General features: G+C 40.0%; 2 protein-coding genes across 5 annotated transcripts in view; both read right to left on the bottom strand.

The window, feature by feature from the left end:
- Window positions 1–1555: 1555 nt before the first annotated feature.
- SETD9 (SET domain containing 9) lies at window positions 1556–9744 on the bottom strand. Its single transcript, XM_074931929.1, has 6 exons — window positions 9613–9744; window positions 8426–8790; window positions 6596–6719; window positions 5275–5390; window positions 3973–4078; window positions 1556–1933 (listed from the first exon to the last, which is right to left on the bottom strand). Exons 1-6 carry the CDS (start codon window positions 9696–9698, stop codon window positions 1846–1848), a joined length of 885 nt encoding a protein of 294 aa, XP_074788030.1. The 5' UTR covers window positions 9699–9744; the 3' UTR covers window positions 1556–1845.
- A 3187-nt stretch (window positions 9745–12931) lies between these two features.
- MAP3K1 (mitogen-activated protein kinase kinase kinase 1) overlaps window positions 12932–18251 on the bottom strand; it is a 62869-nt gene continuing 57549 nt past the window's right edge. For all 4 annotated transcript variants that reach the window (XM_074932242.1, XM_074932244.1, XM_074932240.1 and 1 more), the window contains 3 exons: window positions 17706–17848; window positions 17126–17257; window positions 12932–15872 (listed from right to left, as the gene is read on the bottom strand). In XM_074932242.1, coding sequence (XP_074788343.1) covers window positions 15723–15872; window positions 17126–17257; window positions 17706–17848 — 425 coding nt within the window. In that variant the 3' untranslated portion in view covers window positions 12932–15722. The remainder of the gene's footprint in view (window positions 15873–17125; window positions 17258–17705; window positions 17849–18251) is intronic.

The following is an 18251-nucleotide window of genomic DNA, read 5'->3' as shown; positions in this document are numbered from 1 at the left end:
GACTGAACCTCCCCCTCCACCTGCCATTTTTTGGCTTTCTATAGCCACCAGCAGAAAGAAATCAATTGCTGCAGCCAGTTGCAGGCCAGGTCTTGCTTTCTCTCATGCATGCACAGTCCCTGAAGCAGTCTGTGAGGTATCGGTATCTCAGCAAGGAGAAGCCAGTCCCACAGACCTGTTCGTGACAGGCAGCCTGCACATCAGTACTGCCATCCTCCACCGCTGCAAGACACTATCCTGGTTTCAGATGGGACAGACTGCATTCTCTTCTTAGCTGGTACAGTGCTGTGGTTTGGATTTAGTGTGAAAATAATGTTGGTAACACGCTGATGTTTCAGTGGTTGCCAAGTAGTGCTTACCCTAAGTTAGGGATGTTTCAGTTTCCTATGCTCCGCCAGCGAGCAGGTGCACAGAGAGCTGGGAGGGAGCATGGCCAGGACTGCTGACTCAAACTAGCCAGTGTGCTGGAGGTTGGGTGTCCTCTTCAGTAGACTGGAGATCACTGCCTGCTCTGACCACACAGTGAACACACAAGGACTGTCATGAGAAGCTGTCCCCAGCATCTTCAGAAAACTTGAACAACCCATGCTGAGCCACACGCCACTACTTCATAGCCCTGCTATTCAATATTCCTGAAAAAAAACAGCCTCCTCTGGCTGAGAAGGACTTTCAGATGAAGATGAAAGACAAGGTTCAGGCTTGGAAGGAGACCCAGTAACACAGACTCCAAAAAGCTCTGCATTCTGGAAATGAGACTAGATGCCTCTGCAGCTACGCAGGGCACCCTGGCTGCCCTGACACCTGCCACTTGTTAAGAGTGCACCATTTCTCCACTCCTCCTTTCTCATGAGCTTATGCCAACCACAAATTCACTGGGAGGCTTGTTTGGACTTTTGCAGTAAATACTGGGATGATTTTTCTTTCCCAAGCTGTTTAGCCAGACCGAAAGACTGACAAGCTGTCTCTTGTTTACTTTCTGAAGGCAGTTTGCAGACAGCAAGAATTAATGTGGGAATGGCTGGCTCTGTTTATGCCAGTAACTCATTAAAGAAAATACACCACACACTTGGTTGGCATTATCTCCTCCAGCTACACTGCAACATGAAGTTCTCTCCCTTCGAAGAATAAACATTGTGAAAGTTGCCACATGTCAGGAAACATTCGCTGAACCACTGAAACTAGGATTGGACAGGGCTTCAAGATACGTACCGTCTTTCCTCCCACCCCAAGACAGGCATAGCTAAAGCCAACAGCTCAAGTTGGCCTCGATGATAGCACACCACGCAGGCCCATTTGAAGTGCGTATTAGCACTGTTCCAAAGCTGGCTTCGTAAAAGATCTGGACAACCGGCTACACTGAAATACTTTCTAAAAGGAAGACCAACTCCAAGAAAAACAGAACAAGAACTAGTAATTACCATGAACTATGAGGATTATCCTAGGAATAGTTCACAAGAGGGAGGTCATTTATACAAATTGTGTTGTCACAAGCATGAGAAGTGAAATGGCAAAATACTAAACTTGAGCCACAGTCAGTTACAGGCAAACTACAAGATTAAATGACATGTCCAGAATTTAGGATTTTATTTTATGAGCTGCTGTATGGACAGCTGAACACCAGTAAGCAATAATATCAATAGCAGACAGCTAAGAACCTAAATGGTTAAATCTTCACCTCTCCAACAAACCTGGAGAGGTGTATTTTCAGTCAAATACAAGCCTGCAGCTTGCTTTCTAAATGGTAAAGCTAAGCCCTCTGTTATGCAAAAATGCTTACAAACCTTTAAGTACACACACAGTAAATATTTTAATGACACTGATTTCTTCAGTCTTGAATCTATTAATTCAACTGACAACAGTGTAGTAATTAGAAAAAAGTTCTTCTCCTTGCTTGATGTCTCTGAGAGTGACAAGCATTATGCACCTTGGGTGGCTGTAAAAAAAGGAAAAGCAAAATATGTGGAAGTGAAGAATTATATTTCCCTTTGAATTTTTTTAATTCTTTATGGCAAGGAACTGAAACAATAGCTCTGTCTAGATTACTTCTGGGAGTAATATGCATAATGCAGGTCAGGGAGCCTGGAAAAACAACTGAAATACAGATAGCAAATTTAAGCAAAACCAACCAAAAAAAGCACAGCCTATGTGGGTATGCAAATAATGATTCCACTCACAGAGTTATTCAGAAGTGAAAAGAATTAGTCAAGACACAGAAAAAGACACTTAGACAGGAGCAGAAGCTACAGCAAAGTTCATGGAGCAGAAATCATTCCTCTAGAGACGCCTACCCAGAGATGCCAGTCAGCTAAACCCACTGAGCCAAACAACATCCAGAATGACAGCTCTGAACTGCACCAGAGACCCACTGCCATCTACGATGATGGGTGAACTCTCCATAAACCCCAGGCTGAAATGAGTGGCTAGCAAACAGGTTTTTTTTTACAGAGAGATTTAGAAATCTACACCCCCTAAACTTTCCAGTAAATGACCATGCCCTAAAGCTGAAGTATCTATTCCAGGAAGGAGAGAGCACATTCTTCTGATGTTGATGAATGCTGAAGTGAAGAACTGCGTCAACCCAAACAGTCCCCACTACTAAGAAATTTAGTGTGAGGGCATTTTGAAACACATCAAACAACAACAACGAAAAGGTAAAAGGGTTCTTAGCACTGTTTACAAGACAGAAAAACATTTAGAAACTAGATTACCTATGTTGTCAGCCCTGTAAATATCAGTATCAAAACAAGCAGCTAGAAACAGATGGGATCTTTTGTCTAGTGGCTATACACTGGAAGAACTGACGACTGGAGGCCCATATTTTGTTGGACAGATTCCAAGCAAGAGCAAAATTCCCCCTTCCTGAAATGGTCTCATAGCTTAGCTCTGCTTACTGCACTTTCACACTTAAAAGTGCAGCATCCAGGCTTCCTGAAAGTTCAGTTTTACCACTTCTTTTATTAGCATTTATTTATTTATTTGCAGATTATAAGCACATCTTTAACCTTGACTCAACAAAGCCTAAACTGAATCAGAAAAGCCAATTTTCCAATATGCATCGTAACTTTCTCCAACCAAAATTCACATTTTTATAACAGCTCCAGAATTACATTAAAAGTCTAGACAATCTTCTCTAAAATCCTTATACATCCTTCAGTTGAAGAGCATTATCTGGTTCCTGAAAGTAGCAACTGGATCAGAAGCACAATTACTTTTGTGTGTTGAATTCAGGACCAACCTTACAACTTACTTTCTCACAGTTTCAAAGTTATTCTTGACTACGTCCCAGTACAGAACACTCGTTCCAGACATACTACCCTTGTTGACCATAATGCTCCTTGTACATATTCATCTGTCACTTTTCCCACATTTCCAAACAAAAATCTGAGAAAGGTTTCAAACTGTTTTAATTTCTAAAAGAGATGGATTTTCAGGTCATAATGAGGATGTTCTAGTTGTGTAGCATAACTAACAGCCACATGCCTTTATACTGCATAGTATTTCACTTGTCTCAATTAAAACTAATTTTAGGTTTCATCTTGCAAATTCATCTGCTTATTCCTCACATAAGCAGAAGACATGGAGAACAGGAATAAGAAGGCTAAATCTCAACTGTCTTAGAAGGGCTTTGACTGGTTAAGGGTCATTTGAAATACAAAGAAACATCAATACTGTGATACAAGAAAAATATAACTACTGCTTTATGGGATTTGGAAGAATCACACTATAGAATACCCACTGCTTGTAAAACTGTCTTCAAAGCTACGCTGATCTAATTTGTGAAGATGTGGAAAAAGGAACAAATATTCTGGTAAATCACATAAAATTACAGTTAACTCTTCCATACAGACACACGCTTTTGTATAACTCATCTCCATGCAGAATACTACTATTCCTCAATCATGTTTATCTTTTTTACACATACAGTATGCTTTGTATCACACAAATATATGACCTCTTTGATTCGCTGCTAACCTCTCTACGTCATGGCTGTAGACGATGTTTGGAAGATATTGTTTCAGTTCTACTGGAAAATATCCCGGCACATCAAACTCCTGATAACACACGTTGGCTGCTTTTTCTAGAAATAAGGAAAAAAAAAGAAGAAAGTCTCTATGATACTGAGATCTTGGATAGGGTTTAGAGATATGTAAAAATATCACATCTACCACTGCAAAAGTACCAGATCAAGCCTGAAAATTGTGTCTGTTAGGAGCTACTACACTCTTCTGAAGTCCAAGTTTGAATTTATACAAGATGTACACAACCAACTATAGGAGCTTTAATTCACTCTTACTGCATTAAACAGGATGACCTGATTATCAACATTTATATGAATGGGCACAACTTGCATAGCACCAGGGGGAGCCTACATCATTGCTAAATGTTGTTAATATACAACATCTGCTTCTGCAGTTTAAAAAAAAAAAATCTTGAAAAAAATTTTCCTGGTGGCAAAGTATGTCATAAATACAGCCTGGGAGAAAACCACCATCTGTCCAGCAGGAAGAAGGGAATTTTCTTTACATGGACATTGGACCTGGAAGAAACAGTTTCACAGGACAGCCCTTTGTCTCCGTGCCAGCCAATACCTGGTTCACTACTCCAGCAACATTCCTGGATGTCACCCGGAGGCAGGGTATCTTCAGTGTAATGCAGGCTCTGAAAGCCACTTAGAAGCTAGGTATGGTAGCAATTCAACCTTCTGTATTCCAGCACCATTCCCGTAAATTATTCCCCCAGACCTTAAGACCAACACACACGGTGTGAGATAAATAGTTCCCCTTCTTCACATCCAACAGCTAGATCATATGAACAGTTCCCTAAATTTTGTGCATAAATGTAAGGAAGTCAAAAAAGGTATTATAGCTCAAACTGAGCAGTGATAGAATCTTACTGTACATGTCACAGTGTATGGTTATCTCATGAAGCCTGCTGGAACCATACTGGGGAACATGATCTACAACTCTGTGTGCTGCCTCAGCCCAGTGGTCCTTTGACCATCTCACATTTTGGGATGTGTGCCTTTCATTCTACTTACCAGGAGACAGACTGCGGGTCAGTGAGCAAAGCACAAGGATATCTGAAGTGCTGCTGTGATGAAGGATTCTAACATGTAGCTGTCACAAAAGGCCTCTGAAACTCTATCCCGTAAGTGCTTGTTTTAAAGAGCACGATTTTTCCCCAAGATCAGCATCTGATTCTCTCTGTCACCTCCAAAATAATTTATATCCACAAAGACAAACTCAAGCCTGGAAAATTTACCTGACGACTTACCACGTGAGCAGTTGTTGACATACTGTCCCACTGCCAGTGGGTTTTGCAGGGTAGCTGTGAGCCAGCTCTCATCGCTCATCTGAAATGGGCCAAGTTGGTCTCTCCTGCTGCAAGATCTGAAATGACCAACAGCGTTAACATGAATCACCACTCCTCCACTTAACAGTTATCTGTACTTCCTTCTGTAGAAATGGCCACAGCTGCTGGATAAAGTTACAGCTGGCCAACCCACCTGGTAGAAAGGGCAACACCGGGATGGGGGGGGGGGGGTGTGTGTGTGGATCAACACCTTCATGATACTTTAAAAGGTACATTTAAACCTCCCACTGGTGTGTGGTGTCTTTCAGACTCTAGTGGAAGAACCCCCACAAAACCACCATGTACAATTCCAGAAATCAACATTAAACATTACCATTACAGAAGTGTAAACACATCTCATTCACCTCTAAAGATGTGAAGGCTAATAACAGTATAAACTTCAAACTCATCCCCAGAACTAAAATCTAGTATTAGTAGATATTAGTATTCAAATTAGGTATTTTTTTAGATTAATTTTGCTTCTTATTATTTTCTTTTCATGTCATATTTAAACACAAATCACTACAAGTTATATTTTAAGGTAAGCTAAAACAGTCCAGGCTAGCTGTCAGGGGAAGTTCAGGCTAGACATTAGGAAAAGGTTCTTCACTGAGAGGGTGGTCAGCCAGTGGAACAGACTCCCCAAGAAGTGGTCACGGCACCAAGTCTGTCAAAAGAGTTCATGGAGGATCTGGACGACACTCTTGGTCATATGGTTTAGTTTTATGTGGTCCTGCGAGGAGTAGGGAGTTGGACTCAACAATCTTTATGGGTCCCTTTCAACATGAGATAATACCGTTATCATTATAAGGGTTACTGCTCCCTTCTTCAGAGCTGCTCATCTGTAGACCGGAGCCTGAGTTACCAGATTCACCCTTTTGGTATTAGCAAGTCCATAAAAAAGCTTTTTTTCTTTAAATCCATTAAGCAGATTTGAGTAACAGCTCAGAAGCATTTAAAAAATTGTATGCTAAATCCTACTCCTATTAAAACTATTTTCTTTACAGGAAACAGTCTCTGTACATCCAAACAAATTGCACTGGTGTTACAGATGAAAACACATGTATGTAACAGATCACATCCAGCAGCTCTTACCCTTCTGTCTGCATTATGAGATACACACATGTGGATGATATTCAAATATAACTCAAATTAGGGTAAGACAATTTAGGGAACTGAGACTATTAGTACCGCTGTTTTAAATGAGTTGAGTGACAATCCTCTATTTCTTTTGTCTGCTTACCTGTACACTGATCTTGATAGACCTTTATCGTTCCCATCAATAAGAACGCCATCTATGCACCTAAAAATAAAGGGATTGCCAAGGGACTGGAAAAAGATGGGCTCATGCTTTCTGTATACTGTACCTGTTGCAAAACAGATATGATTATTTCAGAAGAAAATGAGTTAACTGTCAGAATGGACTTATGGTATCACCCAGTCCCCTCCACACAGAAACTCAAAGGAGACAGAGGAGTAGCAGAGAACTCCTCTCTCAGTTAATGACGTTAACACTTGTAAGCCTACAAGCTTTTAGACACATCTTGGTGGTATGCAAAAAATAACCTACATGATCTGAGATATTCCAGACTGAAGGAAATCATTAAAGAGAAGAGCTGTATCCAGGTGAAAGGTAGATAAAAGCATCACGGTGAACTGGCCTGCTTCAGAGAGGAAAGCATCAAGTGGTATTTGTTCAGGAAAGTGCAGCTGAAGATAATAAGCTGTTTTGATACTACTGTTTCAGGACTCTTCAAAAAGCACACACATACGGTGAAGAAGCTGAAACACCTCGCTTCACCACCCTGATCAGAGGTTTTGTTTGGTACAGGAAAAATGTCAAAATATGAACAAATAATTTCAGCAGACCATTTCCCTGATCTGTGGGCAGGATTTAATCCAAGCACAGGAAAGGAACAGCAGACTGTCTTACAATATTTCATGACATTGCAGTCCTTCACCCCTCACACCCACCACATCTTCAGCAACTCCCTGCAGAAATCCTTCACTGCAATCTCACAAGGAGCTAAAGGCCCTGCCAGCACTGCCAGACCACGGGCAGGAGAGCACTGACCCGCTCTCCCCATGGGGTCCCTTCCCAGCCAGCAGTCCTGCAGTTTCCTCCATTTCCCAAAAAAAGGCAGGCATTTCAACAGCTCGCCCTCTTGTTTTGTTAGATTCGCTGCTAGAGGAGACTCTCAATGAGCCTACATTTATGTTTAGTAAGTGCCTGAAATCTGAAGCAAGCTGCAGGGTTGCAGGCTCATTCCCTGTGATTGTCATTTGACAATTAGTCAGTTTACGAGTCACTGGTAATGGCCAGACACTCCTGTTCTGGCATGGCAAAACATGCTCCGCTGCCCCCTGCATGGACTGGTCCCAGTCCTGCAACGCTGGCACAAGCCAGAGACCACATGCAGGGGACGAATCTGTTGGCAGGTGAAACAGAAATTAATTCAATGCATTGCAGCAGAGCTGTCCTAGGTGGCCATACTTACAAGAATTAGAAATCTTAAGAAATGTAAGCAAATACAGTTCTAACAAATGAGGACCAGAGAAGGGCTGATTTAATACGGCTTATTATGGAAGAGAGTTCCACTAAATAAAGGTTTTATTTTCATTCTCCAATTTGTATTTTAGTACTTTAGAAAAAGTTCATAGTCTTGTCTGCTGATCTGTGTGGAGCTCTCAGACCCTCCTTTTTCAGATCCTTATGCAAAACACAAACCCCAAAGAACTGAACCGTATTTTGTTCATCTACTTGAAATCACTCTCTTGAATTTGTGTTTGAAGAGCCTGGAACAACTTTTCTAGCTGCTGAAAAACTAAGCTTTGAGTACTGAAAGGTTTTTTTCTAAACATAATTACCCCCCTCCAATACCGCTTTGCTTATTTCCAAAAGAACTCTTATAGTCAGTTTATACAAATATTCTCATTCACTGTAACCTATGATTTTGTTAAGGAATGACAGAAATAAAACCTGTAAAATAAAAATCAGTGAATTCTGGCATTCTATAATTAGACGGTGAGAAATCACATCAAACTCAATCAGAAGAAAAGAACATTCTATTACCAGGATACATAGATACAACTGTCCCTTTTGGTACAAAACCTTTGGTAACAAAGACTCCAGTTCCAGCAGACACCAGGGAACTACTGTCGCGACTAATAGTGAACCCTAGTGTATTAAACAGAACTTCTTCTGGAGTAAACACATGTCGACTCTGATGGTTACATGAATTTACTTTTGACTGCTTCTGCTGAACAGTCTGTAGTTCCAGATATTTACTTCTGATTTCTGGAAGTAAGGCCAAAATATGTGCTTGTCTACTGAAGTCATTTATGAACAGAGCTTTAAATAGTTTCAGCAGTGTTTCAAAGACATCTTCATCAGAAATAATTTTGTCTTTGGAGCTTTCGGGAACATATCTGAGGGTCCTGTAAAGAGAAAAAATAAATGCATTTTTCCTAGATAAAATACAGGAGAGTCATTTTACAGCGGCAACTTACATGCACTGTTGTTTCAAGCAAACCTGAACTCTAAAACATACTCTTTCATACCTGCTCTATTATAAAACCACCACTCATGTCTTTAGAGAAAGGCAAGTAGGTTAAACCCCACAGAGTTCTTAGTGCCAAACATACCAAAATTCAAATACATGCGATCATCACAGTTTATTAAAAAAAAAAAATCATTACACTTTAAATAAGGACAACTATTACACTGACTAGTGAGATTTTAATTATGCTACTTGTAACAATATCGTATTAGTTTAAATTCAAGCACTACTTTTACCTTTAAAAATAGGGCAAACACAGGGTACCGAAAAAAAGAAAAAAACTATTTATCTAGCTTCAACGTTAAATACCATTTGAAAGTATCTATTAGACTTTCACGCCAGCGAAGCGACACACAGGGCTGAAGCACCTTCGCCAAGCAGCCACCTCCCAGTGAAAAACCCGAGTTATACTGCGGTGCCCCCGGTCACTCCCGCCACGGTGGGGAGCGGGGCCTTGGCCACGGCAGCCTCTCGGCCCCAGAGGCGAGCTCTCACCCAGCTCCAGCAGGTACTCGAAGCCGAAAACCCCTGCGGGAAACCCACCAGGCGGCACCGGCTGCCGCCGCCTGACCCCGCCAGAGGGCAGAAAGGGCGGCGGGCCGGGCCGGGCCTCGCCTTGAGGGGCCTCGCCTTGAGGGGCCTCGCCCCGAGCGGCCTCGCCGCTGTCCGGGGGCGCCCCGGACCTGCCGCTCCGCCTCACCTGCGCTCGCGGCGGAGGTTGAGGGCCAGCCAGGGCACGAAGCGGTACTTGTAGGCGGCCCAGCGCCGCCGCAGCGATCGCAGCATGGCGGCGGCCGCCCGCCCCCGCTCCCGTCACGGCCGCCCTGGGCGCCGCCCTCCCTCGAGCCGCGCCCGCGCCGCCGGCCCGGCCAACCCCGGCTGCGGAGCGCGGCCCCAGCGGCGTGCGGGCCGCCACGGGCCGCCACGGGCCGCGCCGCGCACGGGAGCCCACCGCCGGGGGGTCGCGGGGGTGGGGACAGGCCGTGCCCGGGCGGCAGGTCGGACATCACCAAGCAGCGTAAATAACTGACAGCTGCGGGTACCAACCTGAGGGAACGCTGCCGCGCGCTTAACACACGTGAAGGCATCACTGCCACCCCGATTTTTCAAACTTTGGTGGTTTTTTTTTTTCCCTAAATTAATTTTTTAAAAGTTAATTTTAAAAACTACAACTGACACAGGTAATCCAAAACCCTGTGTATTGAAATAAAGTAAGACAAAGTACAAGTCATCCCCGAGAATGGACTGTCGGGAGCAGGCCTCCTCAGGCTCACCAGGCCTCTGGGGCAGGATCCCCGGGGAAACAAGGGTGGAGTGCTCTGCGCTGCGCCACCGACAGCCAGGCAGGCGGCAGCTTTCACGGGGCCGAGGAGAGAAGGCGGGTCACAAGCAACATGAGAAACTTTTTAATGCAAATACATAAAGTTGTTCATCGATGACGTTGGACTCAAGTGGAGCGGAGGCTCCCCATTCTTCAACAGCTGTCAGCATACAAAGAGCTGGTTAACCATAGGTAGCATAAAGGCATGGTATATTTGCACCTAAACAGGGAGAGCTGCAGGCACTGGAAAACTCATGTCCCATGGGTGCACACTTCTGTAAATAAATACATACACATCTCCCTAAATAATACTGCATAGCCCGTGTTCTATTAAACATTCCAAAAAAGCAAGATCTGATACCAAAAGGAGAAGTAAAAGTGATCTAGAAGCAGCAGCTGAATCCCACCTCCTGGACAATTCTGCATCCGGGAGCAATCCCAGTCAGATCACTTTTGCAAAATTACCCTGTTCCTGCCTCTGGTGACACTGAAGAGTCTTAGTGCCTCAAATGATCCATGGCATAAGAGAAGTGGTCCAATAGTCCAGAGCTGAAACCTGTTACATTTCTGTCCACACTTTTGACTAGTACTTGGCCCTGGTAACAAGGAGACATTAGTTGTGCTTTGTAGCATCGGAAGTGGCTGCAGCAGGAAAGATAGAGGCTGCTTACTAGTGTGAGGCAGTCTGCAGCATTTACTGCAAACCTAACAAGACAGACAGAAGGGATTTTGATTACAAATCATAAACATTTATGACTCAAGTGCATGCAGAGTGAGGGCATAAGCTCTTTTGGTGCCACATTCCACCATTGTGGAATGTGTAGAATAAGCAAACAAAAACCTAGTGAAGAAAACAATTGCTCAGCAATTGATTCAAAAATTAACAAGGGCCCCAAATTATCCTTTGTAAATAATTTAGAGATATTAAGGGTAATGTTATCAACTCCTTGGCCACTCTTCTCCCTTCTCTGCTTGGCTACCGTCATAAAATTTACAGCTTTGAATACTGCTCCTTATCTGCAGTTTTAGTTAAAATCTGCCAGTGAAGTCGAAAGTTACTGGGAAAACAAGGACAACATGTATCTTGCTTTCTTAGGAAAGTAATCTGAAAAATAATCATATGGAGCTAGTGTTTGAGAACTGGCTTTGGGGTGAACAGAGAAATCAAACCTCAAACCACTGTCAAGGCTTATACTCCTATGTCTGGACCTGAACTCTTGCCAGGAGTTTGGTGAGGCAGGCCCACCAAAGCAATGAAACAAACAATTAACTTCCTGTCTCAGAACCTTACAAATATTTATAAATTGCCTCTTGATTTACTTAATCCATATTCACTCTAATTCTATTGTTGGCCTTGTACATCTTTTCCAAGAACAGGAACTGAGTGATAATATATTGCAAACTGAAATAATGGAGGGAAATAAAAGGAAATGGCACAGTGGCAGCCTCAAAATGCTTTCCTGCCATCTTCTGGATTTTCTCGATAATGACAGGGAAGAAAGGTCTCAATTTGCAACTTCAGTTCTGGATTTCAGCAGCGGTGTGCCATAACAAGAAAACATGCATGTTTGCCAAAGTATATGCATATTGTGGCTCTTAAGAGCAAGACCGTCACATTTGTGATTCATCTCTGCAAGGAAGCCTGAACAATGAGAGAAAGGTGAGTAAGGGAAGTGCAGTGTCTTGGGATGTGGGCAGAGTCATGTCAGAACAGCCACGCATACAAGTTGCCCACCCAGACGATGAAGAGGAAGGACACGCTCCTTATGACACTGTAACATGTTCTGGAAGTGATTGTTACCTTCAGTGAGAACTTGCAAAGATGAAACAGTCAGACTTCAACCTATGACCACCACATAGAATACTGAATGTAATGTTATTCCCACCAGAGAAATCAAAATGGGCATAGCTTAGTATTTGCCTGCAGGAGAACAGAACATGCCCTTTGGAAATTAAGACATTTGGTTCTGTAAGTAGGTGTCTCTGACATTTACTGCCAACTGCTGGGGACAGGTGATCTCTGCCATCCCTGGCTCCTAAAAAGGAGACTGCAACATTATAATTACTACACACTACTGTAAGATTCAGGAGTTCTATAGTAAATCAAATAACAGAGGATACATTGCCCTTATCTTTTATTTAATCCTTGTCATATACTTTCCTTCTTAACATTTCAGTTAATACATTTTTCTGATTTAAAAAGATCAGGTATTAGAATTTATCTGAAGATTTCTGCTGCCAGCTTTTGCTAGTGAATTGATATGTTTGTCTCTATTTGCACAAGTAATGAAGACTATAAAAAGAGTGATCCTTCAAAATGTAGAATTTAGTAGTCATAATAAAGGCTACAGAACACAAACTTAATTTTCAACTATCAAAAAATTAATTTTAAAAATATAAAAATATCAGGAGGAAGACGAGCAACTGAAACAAGCCCTACCTTTGCAATATGTATTCAGATTGCCTGAATAAGGAAAGGCTTATGTTTACTACTTAAATCACAAGCAACAGAATCATTTCACTGAAAATATAAAATAGCAGATTAACTTCCAAGATACATCTCAATGGCTCCAGAACTTATCTAACCAAATCAGTTCACCTGACTTGGTAATTAATAGTTACATTTGCAGTAATGCAAAATTTAGACATTTAAAATTTGATCTAAAGGCATAAGCAAGTAAGGTTCACAGATACAGTGTTGTCGTAAGAAAATTTCCTACCTTTATTATTGATTAAAAAATGTAGTATTTGTTGCTGCCCTTTATCTAAGCATCTTTATTGATACACTTAAGATACATATATCAGCCAATACTTATTCATGTGTCATTTAATATCAGAAAATAAGTCTTGATTTATTGAGTGTTGCACATGAAACTGTGTATACACAATGAAGTGTACCAGAAATATTTTATTCACATCAGTAAACGGGACATGTTTACATTACAATAAGCAAAGGACAAAATTTGTTCAAAAACTTTTATTTACTATAAAGACAAAAACCACCAAAATAGGTACAAATTATACTATATAAAATTGGTTCAGTGGGGTAAAAACTTTTAATTAAAATATCTTGATATATTTAAAATAACAAAGGATACATTGAAGCCAAATTTCTTAACCCAGAGATTTCTGTAAAATTTGCTTGCACAGTAAGGTGCTAATAGAAGTTAGCCCTTAAGCCCTGGAAGTCTTAGGAATCAGTCACATAGCAAATATAATTTCATTGTGAAAGTGAACTTTGGTAGAAGAAACTCTATAGGACACCTGAGGTAGTAGAAACTGGAATAAACAGCAGTAGACATTATTTACAACTTAAGTACCAAATAACATTAAGAACACAAAAAAAATAATTACACAATACAATTTTCAGTCCAGCTTTGATCCAAAGAAAATAAGAATATTACATCACATCTGCATTTTAAAAACACCACAATTACCAGCAAGCTGAGGGAAATGCAAACAAACTCAAACAAATGCAATTGGACACCTAGAGGCAGTTTAAATTTGAAATGTGGTAGGCATGGTGATCTACAAAGTAATACTGATTAGCTGAGGTTCATCAGTTCATACAGTTTGCATTTCTGCCAGAAACAGTATTAATGTGACAACTGATCTTCCAGTACATGAATTGGCAAGAGTGCATCCTTTAAAGCTTGCACATAAGAAAGACTTGGAAACAATCATTAGAATGAGAAATTCTAAAGTGGTAAAAAAAAAAAAAAAAAAGTCAAGTACAAAACAGAGCTACCAAACTTCACATTTCGGTATTATGTTTTTAACTCTTCAAAGTCTGCCAATCTTCCAAAACAAAGGAATGTAAAATTTCCAAAAGAAACACATTCACAACTAATGACACTGCTTTTTTTTTATTAGTATGAGCACTATCATTCCTGTAAACTTATCTTTAATTTGTTTTACTTCCAATTTGTATTGTACATTTTTAATGTACTATAGCTTATTTAGTTTGTCCTGAGTCTTTGAAAATAACCAATTCTCTTTCAGTCCAACAATCCAACTGGCCTCTGAAGAGTTAAAACATGAACAGTATTTTTTTTCCAAATGGATTAAACACAATCAATATTCGATTAAAAAAGATCCCCTTTAAAAAAATGCAAAAGAAAAGCTGCCATTTTCCTTCAGAATTACATGCATCAGAATCTAAAAACCTGCCTTTAAAATAATTTTAAAAACATGTTTTAAAAAAAACACACCTGCTAAAAAACACAAGTTTTACACTACAAGTGAAGCTTTACTTCACATTTTACTTTATCTTGCCTTTCAAGTCAAAGTTTGTTTCTTGTTAAAATAAATACCTTTCTTATGGTAATATTTTTAACATTTTCTAATTAAATTACCACTAATGGCTACAGTAAATAGATGATGTACGGCAGAAGGAAAACAGCAGGTAAAACTTGTTATCAGTAGAGAATGTGACCTCAGTTTCATTACACGAAGAATGAGATTTGTTCATAGATGACACCTGCTCCCACTGAAGTACAGGTCAAAGTCTCCCATAAACTTTAATGGGAGCTGGGTTTGGGGCTTTTGATATTAAACTTCTCTACACAATTTGTGAGAAGAAACTGCTATATGAAAAGAAGGCTCAATAACTTTTAGCATGATTTAGACTAAGTTGTTTTATGCAGAACAATCTTTTTCCATTTTGTTTTTTTAAATAACCTGCAAGAGCCTTCAACACTGTCTTATTGAAGGTGACATTTTTTTCCAGATTTTCAGCAAATCTGTTTCAAAGACTCTTGTGTCAGCAAGATGTTCTATGACACAGCTTGCATCTTTTTCTAAAGACTATTTAAAAAAATCACCTTTCCCTGAAAGTTAAAAATACAATGAAAACAAACTTTAATTTCAAAAGAAATTACATAGCCAGCAGTAAATGCACAGTGAGCCACAATTGCCTGCTCTTACTTTAAGGAAGGCTAAATGTTTTTGTAAAGTATCCATCAATGATTGGATCTGTTACTCAGAGAACTTTGTAAAATTAAAAGGGACAGATACAGAACTTTCTTTTAACCAGTGCTGAAAGCTTACTTAATTGCAGAATCCTCTGCTTACATCTACACGGTGTGAAATGGAACGGTGATTGCTGTATTAAAATAGATCCTGAGCCCCTCAGCTGCTAATATTGCTGAAAAAGTGCTCCAAATAAAATAAAAATCACCTATCTGCTAAATTCATGCAGATTTAAGGAAAAATGCTTTTGTGTTCACACAGAGCCAGATGTCTGTAAAGGCACGGTTTACAAATCTCTGCGCAAGTTGTGAAAAGTTGCATACTGAGCTTAGGTAAAAATCTTGATTTGTCAATCACATACTTAGGTAGGGTCCTCCACTGGCCTTAAGTCCTTGATGTATCTGTTGTTAAGGCCAGCAGAATAATACAATTTGCTGTGCTTAAGTGCACTGCAAGACAGACAGATATTGTATATTCAGTAGCTTCTTCTTCAGTATATCAGCCTTATACATAAGTAGCTACCATGTAGTACGGAAGACTGGGTGTTTCAGCAGCTCCCTTGATGGGGGTCTGTCCTGAGGTTGAAGTTCTAAACACCGAAGAGTCACATCTTTCAAGCCAGGAGACAGATGCGTAGGGATTGATGGAGCAGTAGTTGCACTAGCAATCTGAACAAAAGCAAAATAACTTTTTAGGAGTCAGTGATTCTTAAGCCCCCTCTTCTACCTCAAAAACCTTTCACAAGCTGATCATTTTCAGCTGATGAATTAGTTATATTTATAAGCTTTTCTCCACTCAGCATATTTCCTACTGCAGTTTGAAGATTACATTACTGCTTCCATTTTATAAAATAGGTCTTAAGTTTCCCTTATGCCCATTGCCTTTCATTCTGCCTCCCTCCTTGCACTTTTCTCTAAATTTTCTTCTTACAGCAAGATTCTGCAGTGACCATCTACTGAGCAAGACATAAGAGAAAAGCTCTTCTGCCATACATATGGGTATTCTTTAGTCTACTAGTTGCCATCACTGTTAACTGGTATAAACCAACACGGAAATACATTAAGCTAAGTGATGTTACATTATGACATGTTAAGCTGGGTATGCTTTACTGTATTTCTGATACCACCCCAAAGGGCAATCTTTCTCTGATAGATGCAGATCACTCCCAATCAAGTTAGTTTTTACCTTCTCTTGATCAATTTTAACAAAGATGATTGAGAACACTAGAGTGGCACCACCAGATTCACACAAACACAGAACCAAGACAATTACATCTCTTATGACAAGTGATTTGTACTTAATTAGAAGATATTTAAATACTGGTGTGCTAGTTCTGTTTTGTGGAAACACTTTCTTCCCTTGTGCTAGTGAAAATGCCAATAATCACTTTCTTCACTTGTGGCATTTTTCTTCATTCATGCCTACAGTTCAACTAGACTTTTATAATTAAATATAGTTAATTGATTTTAGTAAAAAACACAAATGCCAAAATGGATGACCCAAAAAAGAGGGGCAATTCATATAAAGCACGGCATAATGGTAAATATCTTTCAGCAAAATCTGAACATGGAACATTAGGTTTTCACCACAGGACATTTCCCACTATGAAATATGAATACACACATAAATGTTTTATGGTACAAAAACTTCTTTTGCCAGTCAAGTTCAACTCTATTTCAATTATTATTTTTTTTTAGCCTGTTACACTCTATTTTACAACAGTGCTTTTTCTGCATAGTGTTGTGGTAGCCTTCTTTTTTCTTGAAAAGGCAAGTATGATTATGTTGGTATCAGTACTGATTTTGTACTAACAGCTCCAATATAAAGAAGAGCTATTGCAACAACCCCTACTATTTATATACTTTTCTAAAAACATTGCTGTATGATTTTGTAGTATATTGGTAGCAACAGAATACCTCACCTTGAATATCAGAGCAAGATGATTGGAGTGTTTCTCTGCATTCCAGGGAGGTTTAGCACAAGCCATTTCTATAACAACACAGCCAACGCTCCACACATCACAGCTCCTACCATATTGCTGACCTCTCAGAACCTGAACAGACAGACACATGCTCAAATTATCTGCTTCAAAGTCTCTTAAGTCAAATTTATTTAGATGAAAAAAAGAAAAAAAATAAAGTGCATTCTGATTAACATTTCAGGGTGAGAGAGTGATCAGTGATGTAAATGCCATAAAATTTATATAGCTGTAGAGAGCTAGTAAACGAAATACCTGATCAAGGGGCAAACCAATAGTTAGCTTTTGATGGCCATTGGGCTTTAGTAACAGTATTTATGATAGATAAATCTTGTAACAAACTGCTTAAAACAACTTTGACAGCAAGAAAGAAATGTCATTATTGCCATGTTGGAATCCTTCCTATTCTTTAGAACAAGTACATTTAAAACATTTTTGAAGGATTTACAGCAATTTGCTGTATGAATTAGCTTAAAGGGTTCAAACAAACTTTCTGAATTAACTTCCAAAACTGGTTTCTTACCTCTGGTGCCATAAATGCAATAGTTCCCAACAACTGTCCTTGAAACTCCCCAGCACCAGTTCCTTTTGATGCCAACCTGGCTGCAGCTCCAAAATCAGCAATTCTTAATCTATGACCTGTGCTGTCAATTAGCAAATTGGCACCTGTCAACAGCATAATAAAAATACTGCTAGTTGGCTTTCTGTTACAGGAAAAAGGATGAACAGATGCTCTTCCTCCATTAAACTATAAATAGGTTGACATTGCCCACCCCCAATATCAAGGAAATCTAAAAATCAAGAACAAAGTCTAATAACGTCATTTTTCTGTTATGCCTGAATGATAGTGCACGCAGCTTGAGGCTGTCCAAGAGATTTAGAGAAGCTATTAAACTTTCAAAGTAGGGCAAACACAGGATTCTGGAACAATGCCTGGAGATGGAAGAATGAAAGAAAATGGTGACCTAAAACCATGGAGGTTTTAAACAAACCCCGCATCTCTCTGTGAAATTTAAATTTACTTCATCCTTAACCAATTTTGAGTTGTCTTGAAGAGAATTAATTACAG

Source organism: Athene noctua, chromosome Z (genome assembly GCF_965140245.1).
Source record: "Athene noctua chromosome Z, bAthNoc1.hap1.1, whole genome shotgun sequence".
In the NCBI taxonomy this organism is placed as follows: Eukaryota; Metazoa; Chordata; class Aves; order Strigiformes; family Strigidae; genus Athene; species Athene noctua.
This window is presented reverse-complemented; position numbering and strand designations above follow the sequence as displayed.